Consider the following 18,512-nt stretch of genomic DNA (forward strand, 5'->3'; position numbering starts at 1 on the left):
ATGCTATTCACAGCAGTGATCTCAGCTTCCGCTTTACTGTCTCGCTCAAATCAAAATAGAAAGAGAAACGATGTCGAAAATGGCCCGTTTTGTCCATTTGTCACCCTGCTTTACTGATCTGAAAAAAACAAGACTTAATGGAGTCAACGAATTAGTGTGATGATGCTTTGTTGGAAAATTCCTTTTCGAAGGATATATAACGTTTTAAAGACTGCAAAGTCGAAGCGACTTTGCAGTCGGGAAATTAGGGTATTCTTAGTCGAATTAGTGTCAATATACGGAATTTTTGCGAACTTTCGGAATTGGCACGAAGGTGAACCACTATGTGTGACTAAGACGGTGATGGTTAGCCAAAGCTCAAGCGTCAAGCTCATCCGGAGGGTAGTGGTCACGAAGTTCAAACACAATGAGAACAAAGTAAGTCTCTGCGAGAGATTTGTGCAGGCTCCGTGCTCTATGTTTCCTCCTTTTCGCTTCAGTGGTCAGTAAAGAAAATCCAAGAAATCCGAGCATGAAATCAGCGTTGGCTAATTCTGCCCCTCTTCTGGGTTGGCTAATTCTGCCCCTCTTCTGGGTACACAACAAACTTTGTTAAGTTCATCACTAATTTTTTTCTTCAAAAATAGGTTGGAATTTCTCCAACTCTGAGTATTGTCCATGTTCGACTGTCTTCGAATCTCGACATTTTGAATGTGCAGGATTTCTCTGTGGATTTTCTTGAGCTTGGTATTGATCTTTGTCAACAGCAAAGCTAACGTTTCGACGTTATCGTATTCGCAACTTGGAAATTCAAAGCCATCCGTGTTTTTTCCTCTCAAACACCTCACCACCCTGCAGAAAGCATTCAAACGACAAGCAACTCAAGGAACAACTCATCGGGAAGGATAAATCACCGATGGCATCAGATTTTTCAGACTCTGACGAAGGAGTTAACGCCAATACGTTAGTTTTTAATGAAGATCAATACCAGTCTTGGCTACATCTCAAGGAGATCAGTAAAAAGAAATTTCTTCAGTTATAATTTAGGTTCGTGTATAGTTGCCGACTGATTCATAGTTGATCTACAACTTTACCCAGGTGTTATTGTGCGAAAACCACAAAACAACAAAACAGAAGAAATACATCATTGATCCTGATGGTTCGCTGAAATGCGTTTTGCTTACCGCTTTTCTTTCACTTATCAAATGCTCCAGTTCCTTGGGAGAGGCGGAAGAGGGGGATGGCGGTCTTTATGCTATTTCTGTGGTTTATTTGGTCAGCAGAACGATTCCTGAATATTTGTATAATATTGGTGTTAAGAAAAAACTGACGAAAAACTCTTCAACGATTGACTTTGATTCACTTTTGTAGATTCACCTGTGTGTTAAAATGCGCTAAACTTTTTTTTTTCAAATTCCTTTCACTGCTCTGCCAGCTGCTTCCCTTCCCCAGCACCATCCGTTTTCGGATCTTCCCTGTTTTTATAACACAGGGATGAATTCATTTCTGGACAAATTCTTCCACGGCAGTAACCTAATTCTTAAATGGCGGAACCAAATTATTGGGAAGCTTTCTCTTATACTTTTCAAATACGGTTATAGCTTATCGAGAAAAGTCGCACAGCACTTGGTTTCCGGCCGAACGCCTCGTTTGCTCCTTAAGGTTGGGTGATCGTAGTGAATAATGGAGATTATACGATTATCGCCTAATGAACTGACCACCACCCACCCTCCTAAGCGAGGTTCATTAGTCTTTGTGTAAATTAACTAACACTAAAGTACGATACGCAGTTTATTATTGTTAGACTGCGCTTTGTATACATTAGAGCTCGTCGAAGGCGCTTAGCATAGAGCCTCAGTGAATCGTTGTTTTTCCATTTCGTTTTCAACGTTTCCTCTGTGGCCCGCGGTTGCGACGCAGATATATTATTTATATAATGGATTGCTTAATTGGCTGCAGACTGTACCGTTGTTTGTCCGTGATTTGCTGCAAATTCAAAATGAACGGTCCCGTGGGGAGTTCCGTCAAGAGCCACATTTTGGTTATATTCATTTGCCCTACATAGTAGTTGTTTTTGCAGTTGTAAGGGTAATTTTAAGATTCTCTGTAATTCTACGCAAATGTTTTGACAAACAGTCCACCATGATAGATTACTTTTTCTGAAATTTCTTCCACATTTTCAGATCAGTTCGAAAAATTTTAAATGTGAGTGTTACTGTCAACGTTCAGCTCCACCGAAGACAACCGAAATTTGTGGTTCGCCTTTGGTGTTCTCGAATATAACGACCTTGTTCTGCTAACACCCCAACTCTTACCTCCACTCCTAATTTAAATATTTGTAGGAACTAAGTATCCATAGAATACCGGATATTTCTAGACGAATAGGGTCGTTACGATAAAATTCCTTTTTTTTAACCGTAAACAAAAAATCATGAAAAATCTATTTGTTGAATGGAATGACTAAGAACTCACGCACAAACTGTAGGTGTCCTGAAGAGCAGCGATTGATTACCGCGATCCTGTTCTAGGTTTTATAGTCAAGAGTCGGAGCGTCTTATATGAGACTTTTTAATTTCTTTTCTTACATTTTTTTAGAACATTCCCTGCTCTCCGAAAATCTCTTTTTGTTCCAAAAAGCGAAAATAATGAGCATCCTACATTTCTCAAACTTTCTTTTTTTTCGCGTTCGAAAACCTCTTCTTTTTCTAGAAAAAAACAAAAATAGTGGAGAGACAAAAACTGTATATTTATTTAAATTTTAGTAATGCATTGAGGAAGACATTGAGGAAGTCTACTTTATCGTGTAGATCCGTTATGGCGGAAATTAATTTTTTCAAGTATTACTCTAACTTTCATGTGGCCTAAAAGCGATGTCGCCTGATGAGATGAGGTCGAAGTCCAGGGTTCGTTGGCCATTAACTTTTAGAAAATGGACATCTTTTATCTCTTTTTTGTGGAGCTGTTCTTAACAACTCTCTTCGAAATCTTCTCGGTGCCTCAAGTGCTCATTTCTTGCTTTTCCGGTCAGTCTGTGGAAAATAGCTGCGAATCTAAGACATTTTCCTTTAATATAAGTGTAGAGAGAGGATAATGGTCTTCCTCCCCAACAGTTCCATCTAAAACTGATCCACCGCCTTGTCTGTCGTCTGCGGATCATCTCTGAACGTTTTGTTTTTCAGGATTTTCTTTCGGCAAATCTATGGATGACATTCTTTACGTAGCTACTCGCATGCACAAATTGCATATGAAAGCGCAGATGTGTGAAGTATTTTGTGGTGGGGAAAAAAGTAAATTTGTTTTCGGTGGTGATTTTGTTTTTTGATCAATCGGCTGTCACTTTCGGAAGCACGTGTGTGTGTGGAGATAACTAGATTTCAGTGGTGTTGAGTTTTCCACGCTTTGGCTGTCTGGCAGTTTCAAGGGTGGCTTGGACCTTTCACTTTGCAGTTTTACGTTTTGATTCTTCTCACAGTCGTAGTTTCGTTTACGTGAGGATCTCAGTCAGCTTCAGTCACTTAAGCGTGTAGCGGAGTAAATCTGAGCCGGGACACTAACTGACTGCCTTTCCTCACTTCTCTAAAATTATAATGGTTGAGATAAATTTATTTAAATTTCGACATCGTAACGCTGCCGATCCACGCTCTCTTGTGCGAGCTGATAATAAGCGAATAAATAAGCAGGCGAACCTTAGCTACAATCATGTTCTTCGTAACGGATCCCACTTCTTTCTGTGTGCCGATTTAACGGCACGTAACTACTATTGTCCAGACAATCATCCAACAGCAGCAGAACATTGTTGCCACACCTGTCCATCGGTTTTGCCTCTGTTATGTCCATTCCTCCTCTCGGCTCCTACAGTTAATTTCCACAGAAAATCCATAGAATTTCCTTGTTCACCATATTTTTATAAATCTCTCGTACCATTGTATATATGTATGTTGTTCTTCCACCCGTCTTGTTTACGTTATTTTTTTAACCCCCTTAGTGCGTTCATGTGTGAGTTAATACGTTACTAGTTACATGCTCGAAAGAGTAGAGGAAATCTAGGGGTTTTCGCTAGTCAAGAGATGGAAATAATAATAATACTATTTATAATAATAAAGTGACGTTGTGGTTTGATTACAAAACAGTTGAACACATAAAACCACACCCTAAGGAGGAAAATAAAACAAAATGAGAAGTATAATAAACAAGTAAAACGTTTTGAGTAAATTAATTTGAAAATGAGACAGTCGAGGCGACTTCTACTTCTGCACACACAGTCATCATTCCGTTTATATCACTGCACTGTATGCTATGGTGACTATACGAAGCATTTGCGGGACATTTCCCCATCACTGCTGGAAAATTAGTGGATTTCCGTTGAATTTCTGCTCGATTTTGCCCTAATTCTCAATACTAGTATTTTGCTTGGATTAAAGCGCATCGCGCTTTTTAAATGTTTCCACGACAAAAAAAAAATAAGAACTGTTGTTAGTGGTGTTCAGTTTAGTCTCTATACGTACTCACTATTGTACACATTAATGTGGAGCAATTTTCCGGAAAAGAACTTAGGTTGGTAAATTAATTATGGATTTTAGCATTTTTTGACTATTCGTCTACATATTAATAATAGTTAAAATGCTGCTGAAACGTACTTATTTGATTATAAAATTGCACATTTTCATTGTTTTATTATTATTTCTTACTTACATGTTACCTACATTGTTTTATTATTATTTCTTCTTGCAACATTCAGTAAAATTAGAATTGAAGTTGAAATTCAACGTTTTTCTGCGTGCGTCACCTTTTGCTCTGTCCTTCTTAGTTACAAAATATTATCGAAATATTCGAGGAGAAAGTTACAGTCAGAGCTTCTGCGTTTTTGCCGCTGTCAGAGAGTGATTATCGAAATTATCCGTGGTCAAGAATGCTTGTTTTCTTTCCTGTGACCGCAACGAAACACACGGAAATTACACCACTGACCCTCTTTTCGCTTGCCTCCACCTCCTTTTGAAAGCAGCGCATTATGAGACCAACGATGCAGCGCTCAGGTGAATGAGCAAGGCAAGGCTCCAACAATGAATACACAGTACCGATTTCGGTACTGTGTATTCGCTGTTGGAGCTTTGAGAGGAGATTATTAAACTGAGACTAATACTTTGCTGAGGAAGGTGGGTGTAGAAAAGTCGGGAGAAGTTCGAATGCCTGTTCGATGGCTCGTGGCCGCACTGCGCCAACGAAGGTTTTCATCTCTCTGGAGACGATAAATTGGTGATAAACGTGTCTGGGAGGGTAGAAGCACTGAGTTGGCACATCGGCTCGTCCCTGTAAGTCATTGTAAGGCTTCATGAACCTCAAGCGATCCTGAATCCAACGCGTAGGCGGATCCCAAGGAGATGGATGAACACCGTGTACTTTATCGTCCATAGAAATCTTGTGCTCGACGGAAAAATAAGCAACCAGAGGCAGTCACCATAGCCGTCACCTGTCTGGTAGTTGATGTAGTTGCACCAGCGGTTGCGCGGTGTGGTGGAGGGTAGCGGTTATGATCGAGGAGGGACCCACGCTAGCGCCGCTGATCTTTGCAGTTCACCATAGTCCCACGTCGATCGCAACCGCCATCTCCACCACGGAGTTCGAAACGGAAGGAATTGGGATAATGAAGACCTACTTACGGTGGAGAGAAGCGATATTTGTATGTATTTCCAGGCTGATGAAGCTTGTGCCATTTTTGCAATGATGGTACCTCAGAAAAGAGCACAATTTCATTATTCTAAACAATTTTTTTTCTTAACGACACTTTTCTTGACAGCAAAAGAACGCCTCCACATTCTATAGAATATTTTTTTAGAAATTCGTTAGAATATCGTAATTAAGCTAGTGGTTCTCGTATTTCTTATCTTGTCATTATTTATTATTTATATTATATTACTTTTTTACCTTAACAATTTGCCATTTTGGGCTTTTTTGTACTTTTCTTACTTGTAGCAGTAAATTGCTTCTTCGGCCATATAATACGTTGCCATGGATACATTGCTACCGGTATGAGAAAAACACATGTAAAACAGAACTTGCTGTAAATAAGGCGGCGTCTTATTTTCTCTCTACATATACGTTTAGTTACCGTACGCACGATATCAGAAATAAATGAAGTTTTCCCACGGTGATGAAGCAGCAAAGATCCATTCGATATTCTACACAACTTTCTCTGAGGTGGATCCCCCTACAAGAACGTGTTCTACTTGCTGGTTTTTCACGAAGCATTCTCGTCAAAGCAACTTCTAACAACGATTCTGGAATTGTCAGTCATATGTTCATCGTATGATGGAGAAAACACTCCTTGCAAGCGATCTTTTGCAGCTGCGTATGTGAAGAGAAAAAGATCTCGTTTAAAGGAATTTGGAAAAATTTGAATAGAGAAGCTTGTTATTCGACTACTACTTTTGATTCTTCCATGCCTTCAACTTATTTCGAAGGTCATTTGCTACGCCGTGCACGATCCCGTCGGTCTGGAATAGTTGGCGAGTGGATTTTCAAAGGATGTTTCGCAGACTCTTTTTACGTCACAGGAAGTCATTAAGACCTCCTTTTGGTTGAAATTAGTCTAATTTTAGTTCTACTCCCCAACTAGCAGTACTTGGGTCTCTGTTTGGATTTCTAGAAAAATTTTTTTCCCCACAGAAACCGACAGCGCACACGACGCGGCATCGAAGATCACTGATCTCGTACGCTCTCTCTCTCGTACCCATAATAGAACTCCTCTCTGGTTAGTAAAGTCCTCCTTTTAGTCAAGATTTGAAAAAAAAAAGTGGTCATCACTTAGAAAACAATTATGTGCTTGCTTGGAAACCCGTGCTGTTTAAGCCTTTGTCGAATAATACCCAAGAGATTAGAGCTTTGCCTCAGAATTGCGGCGCTCTGTCCCACATTTTGATCCCAATCCCAAAGGGAAGCAACTTATTGAGACAAAATCTCGAACAGTTCTGATAACGATGAGTTCTAGTGAGCGTACCGTATCTAGCTTTTACAACCTGCTTCATGAAGATCTTATTTTCGTAATCTCGAGGAAAAGTTTCGAAAATAGGAATTTACTTGCTTGTCAGATCTCCATTTTGACCTCTTCATCCGATCCTGTCGAAATTGCTATCCGCTCGGCTAGCTGAGTTACCTGACCTGGTTGAATTATCTAACGTTTTTATTTTGTTACTTATTTTAACGCCGAGAGAATCTATCCGCAAACGTCACTTCCTTGTTTTCGAGCTATGCAGTGACGATTTTTGCGAAAATTAGCTCCTTTTCATTGTTATCGCATATTTTTTCTCGTCGCTCCCGCATAAAAGAGAAGTGCAACAGAATGCATGTGCTCACGCTCCGCCAACAGTGTCCGGATTTCTAGTGCCGTTAGATCTCACATCCAATTAATCTCGGTCACTCATTTGTCTGTGCGGCCGCAAAACAGTTGTTCGGATGTCGTTCTCGCTGTTCCGGTTGCCTTAGAAATCAATTTCGGTCTATGATCTCTGCTCGTGTTCTCAAAAAAATCTCCGTGTCAGATGGGTGTTTGCTCTTCAGAGTTTTTTTCTTGGGCAACCCTCAGTTCACTTCGTCATGTCAATCTCTTGTTCACGCAGTCTGGCCGATATCCGTGCCGAACAGGTATGTTTTCCAAGAAATTCTTTTAGTTTCTATGCAATTTTACTTCAAAGGTGCCCAAGGACTGCTGCTTGTGGGTAATTGTAGATGCATCACTGAAACTGATTGTTGCTGCACCAAAATAATTTACTTCAATTAAATTTTGTTAGTAGGCGTACGTCACATTAAGAACGGAATGAAGCTGTCGACCGGAATTTTTAGGAGTCTCGGGGGTTTGTGTGATGTGAGATACTGACCTCGCGCAGCGTTAGAGTGGTGAGCAACGAAACGTGGTTGTAAGTCAGTAACGTACTCGATGAACGCTAAGAGTCCAAGCTTTGAATTCCGGAGATTCTTGCCGAATGCCTTTTGTTATCATATTTTTCAGTTGCTCGAAGCTGATTTTTCTTATTGCTGTTTGATTCTTTTTTTTTCTTCTCTGTTGGAGCAGAAACACGAAGCGGATGATGAAAATGTAGGAAATTCGCGTTGTGCACGCATGTAACTGCGACCATTTTCCAAATAAGGTAGTTTTTAAACCAGCTATAACCGAAAACTCGTTGGATGCTGACTCCAAGTGCGTGGAAGTCTTTGCCTACTTCCGCCATAATACGTAGCTCCAGCGCACAAGTTCTTAGAAAATTGCCTTTTGACTGCCCTACTCTTTAATTGCATGACATTACAGTGTAACCCCTGCAAAACATGTTTTATTGTGTCTTTTCATATTTTTGCTCCCCTTCTAAAAGGAATAAATTGCATTAGTGTGAATCAAGGATCCACAATCTAACTGCCATCATTATCAGCAACATCTAACCAATAGATGAGCGAGGTCTCAGTGCCCTTCCCCCTAAAGGAAAGGAACTGTGACGATAAAAAGTCGTTGAGTACGTTCTTAAGGTTATCGTGGTCTTTTGAAGCTTCTTTTTGTCCAGATGCTGCTTCGGGATCCAAACATGCGATGGTGGGATGTGACGATGTCCGGGTTATAGGGAGGGTGTACAGGTGGTCGCTCAGCCTATGCCCTCCAGAAATTTTCGTTTCTCCTTTGCCACCTTAGGTCTCGCCCTGTCACGCAGCAGTTCGACTTCGAGGCGTTTTGGGCGTTTTTCGCGCGCTGTATCGGCCGGCTTCGGGAGTCGCTTCGCATGCGGAGTCTGGCGCGGATTGTCTGATTACCATTCAGCAGCTCCGAGTACACAATACCCTGCGAATCCCAGAATACAAAAAAATCTAAAAGTGGGAGAAAGGAGATGCAAAAGTCCAATAGTGATATGCAAGTATATGATCACGTCTACGAGTAGTGCGCAGTAGACGAAATGCGAACTTCTGAATGCAGCACAAATCAGCTAGCGTCTCACTTTTACTGTGACGCATTGAGTCGGTCATAATTTTTAAGCAGTTTGCAAGATGCGTTTATCCTGACTTTGGGGCGTTTATGTTGTATCACGTAATTAATGAAATCGGGTTGTCTCCACGAATGGATAGGGGTAGGAGTATAATTAAGGAGCGTGAGCGTGATCGCTCTCAATCCTCCACAGTAGGTGATCGCTCTCAATCCTCCACTCTAAAGAGACACTCTGTGACTTCGTCTCCCCAACGACGCAACTTATTACGCGATAGAACTCCTTCGTCATCCAGCTCCTGCAATCCAACTTATCTTAATCTCAAATAAGCATCAAAGATAGCCCCATCTATACAATTGTGGACAAGTTGCTGATTGTCCTCATTCTACTGCTCGTAATCAGTTGCATCGTTTGGGAGACAGAAACATCCTTGTCTCGTCCCGTCTTCCCAACGATGCTACCTGCTGCTACGCTTCTGTTTCGCACGCTTTTCTTTGGATCAAAAGGTATTGAGGACGATCATACTATTCGTCACCCACACCCTTCTCTTTAATTATTCGTGGAAAGAATTTAAGATGCGAATTTCTTGATATGCTCCTCTTAGGTTGGTTTATTTACACAGAAGCCATCATTGGGTAAAGAATACTAATAATATTACTTTTAGGAATGTGTTTTTGATCCAAGCTTGTAAGATCTCTTTTTTATTTTAGGCAGACAACCTCGATCGTCTGCGTTCAACACTTGAGACCATGAATCTGAAAGACTTAGTGCCAATACTTGTGGCAAGGAACGTATTGAAATCCTACGAAATGGGTGCAGTCTACGCGAAGGTGATCATCTCAGCTCAGCCTTATGTTTACCTCAACATTGTCCAGGCAGCATTATCCAGGAGATTTATCCGTCCATGAAGAATTATCATCAGAAAAGATTTTACGTTCTCAATTGCTAACAATTCTGGGATTGAGTTTTTACTATTTGATTTGAGGAAGATTTGAAACAGTAATCAGTAAACATCGTCTCATGAGCCTTGCTTTTTTGGGGGAAGAATTTGGAAAAAAAGAGAAAATCGCAGAACGTTAGAACAGCATCTTTGTCGGTCTGAATTTTTTTTAGATTCAGAAAGGATTCGAACATGTCACATTGGATCAGAAATTTTCCAAATGTACAGTTAATAGTTTGAACAAGCTTGCAAAACCATAAATGTTTTTTCATCATAGCTATAAAAATTTTATAATCGGGAAAATATAGACGTCGTTCTGGGTAGTGTCTTGCATGTGCGATCTTTTATCTCGGGGCTGCTATCATAATGATTTTTTGAAGTTGTGTCGTTGCGGTTTTTCTAGAATTCTCACTTTATAATGTCAGGCATAATTGCAAAAGTGAGGAACACGGTTGGTACTGTGTTCGCTACTTTTTTGAGTAGTTTGACCATCTATAGAGATCCAGAAGTTGCAGGTGTTGAAGTAGAAAAAGAATGTCGTATCGGTGTACTAAAACTCCTCTGTAGTATTTCTGGGGAGTTTTCGAATTTTCCAGACTGTTGGCATTGAATAGTAACGTATTTGCCTATTGACTAACCAATAAACTAAACAGCACGGGTTCTTGAATTTGTCCTGTGAAAGCGGGGTTTGTTTACATGTTGTTTACATATTTCCTTGTCGGACTTCTACCTTTGTTCAAGGGCCTCCCTTCCTTTGCGAGCAAAGATCTGGGAGAAATTATGGAAGTACAAAAAGATTTCACTCAAAGGCGCCATCTAAAACTGACATCGTGGTTTTTTTTAGAAGGAATTTTAATTTTGGGAGTTTTTTTTTTGAAGGAAGTCAAGACAAAAAAGGATTTGATCCTTGAAAACCGTTCTTCAGCGGCAAATCTTTCATACATCGTTTTTTAAATTCAAGAGCTGATTAAATCTCTATCCAAATCTAGGAATCCACTCAAGCACAGGTGGATGCGTTGATCTGCTTGCTTAAGACGAAAAATCACTGGGTTGGACCAATGACTGACGCTCTCATCAGAAATGGACAGGTGAGTGGTTGGGTGAAACAAATTTATTTCGGAGTAACTTACCGGTAGAAATCACTAAACGCCTGCATGGACTCACCACTTCTAGTCCTAAAAAAGACTAAGTGAGAGACCTAAAGAACCAAACTTATCTAAAAGTTGACTCAAAATAATTTGAACTTCCAACGAAAACATCCAAAAAATCTCATCTTTTTAGATCTCGTGACTAATTAATTTCCAGGCAATAGATGTCTATCAGTGAATTTTCATCTCTTACTTGAGTGTACTAGTTATCACAATACTGGAGTAACGATAAAGTTACTGAAAAATTACAAAGAATACTTTATGTAACTTTCCATTCAACTCCAACACTAATTTCATCATTTTTTACACATAATAAATAAACAATTCCAAATCTCAGTCGGAAATTTTAAGGCGCCGGTGGCAAAGATGCTCCTTCAAATGCAGCAGACCAGCTCCGCTTGATACTCATTTTCTGTACAGACCATTTTCGCCTATTGTACATTTTTAGAAAGAGTGAAACGCATTGTGGCGGCACATTTGTAGATTTTCTCTTCTCTTTGTTGCATTTTACGTTTTGATGGTCAGTGAATTTTCTTTTTTTCTTCTGTGTTTTCCGCGCCCTACTACACATTAAAGCAATAAACCAGATGTTTTGTGGTAGCGCAGCCACAATGACAACGCGGCAAGAGTGATTGATCTTCAGTTGTAGATCATGAGCAGCTGCTCGGCCATGGCTTTCAGTATTTTAGGGCCGAAGAAATAGGCTGTTTACAAGGATCTTTCCAGAGCAGTGAAAGATTTGCAGTTTTAGTAACTTGTGTCTTTTCTCCATCCAGTTTTAATGGTTGTAATTTTTTTTCCTAAGCACCACCATTCAATAAACCAACAAAACGACTGATTATAAGAATACATGTAAGTTTGTATTCGTACTTTTCATTGACTTGACATAATCGGCGGGCTGATGTCATCGCCTCACGCGATTACCCGCGTCTTCACCGAGGTATGCCGCCCTTGAACGTAACTCTGCCCAATCTTCTCGATCTTCTGTGAGAGCTTGCATAGAATCAATCCATTCGTTGCTATACCATATTCTGCAAAATTTACGTCTCTCCTGAACTGTCCATCCACAGCGAGTGTCCTCAGGTCCCCTTTCACCACCTCAGTCCAGAACTTTGGTTTTCGGCCATGTGGCTTCTTCCAGATGGAACCCATGGAAATCTTTCGCCATATAACAGTGCGGGTTATATAGCTCGTACTTTCCAAGCGAACACTCGAACGCCTGATTGCGTTTAGTTAGGGCAGGGCTACCACGTGCAGGTAGCAATCCGACCCCGTATACGCGGCTCCATTCGTACTTTTATAAACTATTCATATTAATAAGTTAGGAAGCAGTTTCAATACTAGAAAATTGCGGACCATTCAAGATTGAAATTATCTAGTAGGAAATGAATGATCGCAGAAAAGGAAATTCAGCATTTGCTGCCGTCCTTAAGAACTGCGACCGTAGCTTCGATTATATTTTTGGTGTTCTCTGATCTTTCAGATAAAAGCACGCATATGTGCGGAAATGAGTTGAAACCGAGTTGTTTACTAGATAACTGCTTAATCTTTCTTAAAAGCAAACATTTTTTGTTCTATTCATTTATTTATTTTTTCCCCTTTTTTTTGGAAAGAAATTAAGAGAACGAGGAGAAAGAATTCATGCCGACTTCTCTACTAATTTAATTTCCGAGGCCTTTTAGAAGGGTTATATGCAGATAGCTCTCTATTTGCCTCTTTTAACAATTTTCAAACATCAGAACAAGGATTTGTGGATAGGATTTGCTAGAATAGAAGTCAAAAATTAAAAAAAATAAGGTTCTAGTTCGAGTCAAATTATGACGGTACTAACAATCTTCAGAAACGCCACAAATTCCTTGTTTCGGTTGATAAATGAGTGGATATAGGTGAGCGCCGCGTAAGGAGAGATCCCTAGTAAATTTTGGAAAAATTAAGGATGCCGGTGGTTTTTGGCTTGGGACAGGTTCTAAATCACTCGTTGTCTATGCTGTAGTATTCCTGGTTTGATTTTTCTCAACACGATCAAAAACCTTTTTCTTACGTAACGTTTTCTCAGTCAGATTTTCTAAATTGGATGAGTTGCACAGTCCTTGTTCTGCCAAGCTCCTACTGAGCAGATAGTGTCTTTACGACTCAAAAAGTACAGTAGTTTAAGAAGTTTAGGAAGTAGTTCAAGAAGTACACCAGTAGCACAATGTTTCCGCTCTATGCTGGTATATTTTATAGATTTCGGAGACGTGAACAATCAAGTGAAGCAATTTTCCTTCTTTTTATGTGAAATGAATGTGTTTCATGCCAGTGGCTCGTAAATATGCACTCAAGCTGCGGGCAAAGCTGCAATACTTCATGTAGAATAGAACCTTGCGTCCGAGTGAACTTAAAGGCATCACCCCACGAATCCGGCGTTGTACGGGTTCCAGGCAGGAAACGCCTAAGCGGGGTCGTAGAGGTTAAGAAGGTGATGCGGTTCATCTCCCCCGCAGATTCGTCGAAAACCAATTCAGACGAATTGCAGGCGGGGGCGGCAACAGAAGCCGTCGTAAGAAACAGTTCTGGGGTCGCTCGTTTACAATAATACAGGGAGAGATGAACAGAATCACCCTCTTCCCCACGATCTACGATCCTGTATAGGCGTTACCCGCCTGAAACCCGTACCACTCCAGATTAGTGGGGTGATGCCTTCAAGAAAGCAAATAATGAATCACCATCATTTTAAGGTTTATCGAAACTCGCACATGGAGTAGTCCGAAACTGCGCTCTAGCAGAAATATTTTAGCTTTGACCGCTGTTTAGACGCACATGTGTTAAAAATACGAAAAACATTCAGTTCACATAGAATAAAGGAAAAATGTTTCTCTTAGTTGTTCACATTTCCGAAATCTATAGTATCTACACCAAAGTGAAGAAAAACATCTATGAACTTCTTGAGTGATGAGGAAATCTCAAGGGGAATCTCTTCCCTTTTTTGAGTTCTCAATGTCGTACGCGTGCACTTTTGAAACAAAAAGAAAGAGAAATTGAGAAAAACTTTGTTTTCCACGAGTTAAAAATCTTGAAATTTGTTGGCGGAATGTAGTACACCTTAGGGACTTGGTGAGTAGTCAGCTGCATATTTCATCCAAGCATCAGACATTGCTCATTTGGGGACTTTAAGTGGCAGCGATAAAATTAAGGGGGATAATTTTCTAAAACGATAAATATAATAATCAGAAGTCAATCACAAATGACATCTGAACTTAAACGGACTCATTTTCTCAAAAAGATGTAATAATTTGATAATTTATGAGGTCATCACTAACGTAGGTAACGGAACGACTGTGGGTCCCTTGTGTTCTGATTTTTGCGCTTGGCTGAATAGTGAACATCTGAAAAAGAGCTAACCGTGATTCATTTTCTCAGAAGAAGAATATTCCTTAATTCAAGTGAATAGAACGCTAACTAGACTGCCTCCCTTAATCGGCAAAATTGCATATCAGGATTACCTTGTGCTAAAATGTAGTCGTCAAGGATGAGTTTGCTTATAACTTGCGTGCTTATAATCGCAGAGAATAATGGAGATGCAGGAGGATAAAATAGAGGAGCAGGTGTGGCGCAGTAGGCAGTTCGGCTCTGACTACACGATCGATGGTTTGGAATTGGCGTGGTGCCAACCAAGCTTTTCATAACCGCGATGACGTCGGTGAATTGGAACCAGACTTTCCGGAAAGACAAAAATACTGACTTTGCTAGCCCCTAACGCATTGTAAGCCCCTAACGCATTTCCACTGAACAAGTGCAGTAATTAACGTCTACAATGCAAATCCTACAGTTCGACGTTAGAGTGCTTTTGCATTCTTTTGGAACAGACTTATAATTTAATGCTATATAATAACGGGCTTAGTCTGTCACTTGTGAGTCTTCTTGCCTCTGTTTCCTTCCACATTTGCCTCAGGTTGGTAGCCTGCTTTCCTCAGAAAGTGGAAACAGGAATGCAAACGGGTGCTTAAATAGTAGCGAAAGCAAAAGGTGAAACGTTATTTTTATCGGTACGACGGTGTTGTTCAAATCATTTTACGTGAAAACATGATTCTGTGAAAACCGTTTGGGGGAAAACAGGAAGAAAACCCATACTGCAAGTAATATTTTCAAATTGTTTCTATATTATGTTGGTACCGAAAGGGTGCTTGAAGCTGAAGTTTGGATGATCTCCAAATGTGGAACACTTAGAAAGAGAACTATGAAATCTTGCACTTATTTTCATACAAAAAAGAAGAAAGTATTGTTAGAAAGACCCCAATCTAGTTTCACAGAAAATGCCGCTACTACCTTCTTTGATCACCACAGAAAGTCTGAACGTCCGGCTTTAGCTAAGCTGACAGACTAAGCCCCTTATTATGTAGCATTAAATTATAAGTCTGTTTCAAAAGAATGCAGGATGCACCCCTACGTCGAACAGTAGGATTTGCATTGTAGACATTAATTACTGCACTTGCTCAGTGGAATAATTTGTGCGTATCTTAGAGTGGACGAAAGGATAAAGTGCGCGGCGTTGATCAATCTTTGCTGTGCGCTTTCCCTCTTGTCTCAACGTAAGAGAGTGACACAAATACATAATCATTTCATGTTGACCGAATTTTCCCGACCGCACATTTTTTCCCACCGAGCTCCTCTCTAGTTCTCCTTGTTAGAACGTTGGGCGACGGTTTCTTCAAATACACAAGGAGACGTGGAGAAATTCATTATCGTCTTGGTACTGATCAGTTCTGCAGCTGAAGAGAAGGTCGCTTCCCTTGCGACTGCGTCAACAACCAAGAAGTGGCTCGAAAACGACTTTAGTTTCTACTTCGCGATTCAGAGCTGTTTTCCTGTGATCTGGTAACGAAAACCAGTGATGATGGGACTTGCAGAAAGAGCGAGTGAGTTGAACGGGTGCCTATGCGTGACTCCCAGTTGAGGTTTGAGAAAAACATGCGGGATCATCATCGGGGTATTTCATGCCAAATCCCTGTTATAATATACCCTAAGCGCCTGACCGTTGCTATGCCGTCAGTGTAGCAAATTATAAAAAACTTCATTTTGTAAAATATTTTGCAGAAGCCCTCGGGACTGCACTTGCTGGTTTTGAGCTGCTTTTGGTGGTCATCTTCTGGGTGATCAACATGCAAGTGGACAGTAAGGATTTCACTAAAGCATTCGCAAACGCACTTATGGTGCCACTATCCGCTTCTACGATACGAAGTTGTGGAGTGTTGTGAACTCGGTGGTTCGTGTACCTCTCTCGACTGCTGCATATAGTGAAACGTTGGTATTGCGAATTGATTACTATAATCTTATCTTGTTGGTACCATTATTATTGAGTACTACCGTACTGTAGAATAGACGGGTGTAGCGCAGTCAGTAAGAGATAAACTGGTACCAGACCTGTCTAAGAGGATAAGAACACTGACTTGGTCATCGCTGCCTACGCAAGTCATTGTGTAGGCCAACACGCTTTCCAAATCCTCAACGAGGACGTGCGAGTGTTTTTAGAATGGTAAGGGGAGGCATGCTGTTTTTCACGGTCCTCAGGTCGAAGCTGATTCATTATTTTGTTTCGAAGAAATGAACAAAACACATCTTCTGCGCGTATTTACTACTCCTACTATTAGCTACGCAAAGGATTTATATAGCAGTTCCACGCCCGAAAATGTCTGGCGATTATTTATTTGTTGCCTCGCTGCCTTCCGAATTTGGAATTTTCCGAGAAATCTCTTGTCTGAAAACTGTGTTCTCTCAAACTTCGCTGCAGAACCCAAGTCTTTTCGTCCGCCCCACGAGCTTTCTGCTGACAGCAGCCTGCTTTTTCCAAGTGCAAAAAAACTTGGAGCGTGGCGTTTTCGAAGGTTTTTTTTACGACTATTTACAAAAACGCTTGCAGTAGTACTTTACATCATTATTTCTATAGGTTTTATAATCATAATTTAGAGAAATAAGTTATGTAGCTGGCGATCTATGAAAACCAGCATCTCTTCTCAAGTCCTGGGAATTATTAGCTCTGCTCACATGAAATCCTCCTTGATTGAAAGATGTTTTTTTTTTTCGAGAAGACCCAAAAATTTCATATTGCTCATACAAAGTTCCACTATTTTTAAGTCGTTGGGAGAGTCGCAGTTGTGTCGCAAACGCCTCCACCACAAAAACGCGCAGTACTCACAGAGCTGTCACACAATATAATTAAATTCCTAGGGTTGGATTTTCTACGATACAACTGGTGCGTTGCTGTTGACTCTGTATCATTATTTTATCGACAAACCGTATCAAAGGCTACCAAAATTTATGGAAACACTTAGTGTTTTATTAACGAGTCTTGTCCTAACTTTGTTCGCTATTTTGGTATGTGTTCTGAGTTTTTAAACGAATACTGTAATGACTTTATGTTTTCTTGTTATGCCAACGAGGCTTAACTGAAACTTTTTTATTGGCCTGACGTTTCGACAAACTCGTCTTTTTCAAAGGCTTGAAAATGGTTCGAGGTGTTTGGTACCATGCATATCCCCTCAAACTCCTCCTCCCTCCTCGCCAACCCTCGATATTGTTCCAAGTACACCACGCAAGACTTTAAAAGGAAAACAACTGACCAGTTTCACCGACCAGCGGGGTTGGTAAACCACTGCGTTCTTTAAGATTGTCACCAAGACGAATGAGATCCACGCACTGTGCAGTATCCTTAAATACTGGTGTCTGAATGGTGTTAAGAAACTGCATGTGGGACATTCTTATAGCTCACAGAGTGTTACGAACGGCAAGAAGTCGTCGGTAATTGATAAGCACTCATTTTTGTTATTCATAGACGGATTTCTGACGGAAATCCAGAATGCTTCCAATGCCTTTCTAGCAGATATTTCTTTCTCGTGCGCTAATATTGTACATTTTATTTCAAACTCATTTCCATCATGCTTATCATTTTTGTGGCCCCCTAACGGTGTCATCGCACTCCCTCGCCTTTTACCAGCCAAATGTTCCTTGATACGCTCGTTCAGCATCCTTCCAGTTTCTCCAATATAAATGGCGTTGCACGTTAGGCATTCTATTTGGTAAATAACTCCGATGTGAGCTATAAGATTGTCCCACATGCAGTTCCTTAACGTTATCCACACACCAGTACTTAAGGACGCTGCACAGTGCGTAGATCTCATTCGCCTTGGTGACAATCTTTAAGAACGTGGTGGTTTACCAACCCCACTAGTCGGTGAAACTGGTCAGTTGTTTTCCTTTTAAGGTCTTGCGTGGTGTACTTGGAACAATATCGAGGGTTGGCTGGGAGGGAGGAGGAGTTTGATGGGATATGCATGGTGTCAAAGAACTCGAACCATTTTCAGGCCTTTGAAAAAGACGAGTTTGTCGAAACGTTAGACCAATTAAAAAGTTTCACCTAAACCTCGTTGGCATAACAAGGAAACATAAATACACTATCAAATTCCGAGGTTTCAAGAAGAGAGGACTTGGAGACTGTAGTGACTGTTTTTTTTA

At 40.5% G+C, this 18,512-nt stretch overlaps 1 protein-coding gene across 1 annotated transcript; it reads left to right on the forward strand.

Annotated features, from left to right (window-relative positions):
• Positions 1-7,569: 7,569 nt before the first annotated feature.
• Positions 7,570-11,426, forward strand: RB195_026454 (uncharacterized protein; the record flags this gene model as incomplete). Its single annotated transcript, XM_064176960.1, has 4 exons — positions 7,570-7,617; positions 9,647-9,766; positions 10,866-10,964; positions 11,376-11,426. 4 exons carry the CDS (start codon positions 7,570-7,572, stop codon positions 11,424-11,426), a joined length of 318 nt encoding a protein of 105 aa, XP_064070896.1.
• Between the last annotated feature and the right edge of the window lie 7,086 nt (positions 11,427-18,512).

The sequence above is a fragment of the Necator americanus genome, assembly GCF_031761385.1.
Source record: "Necator americanus strain Aroian chromosome Unknown Necator_2022.05.29.01.07, whole genome shotgun sequence".
Lineage (NCBI taxonomy): Eukaryota > Metazoa > Nematoda > Chromadorea > Rhabditida > Ancylostomatidae > Necator > Necator americanus.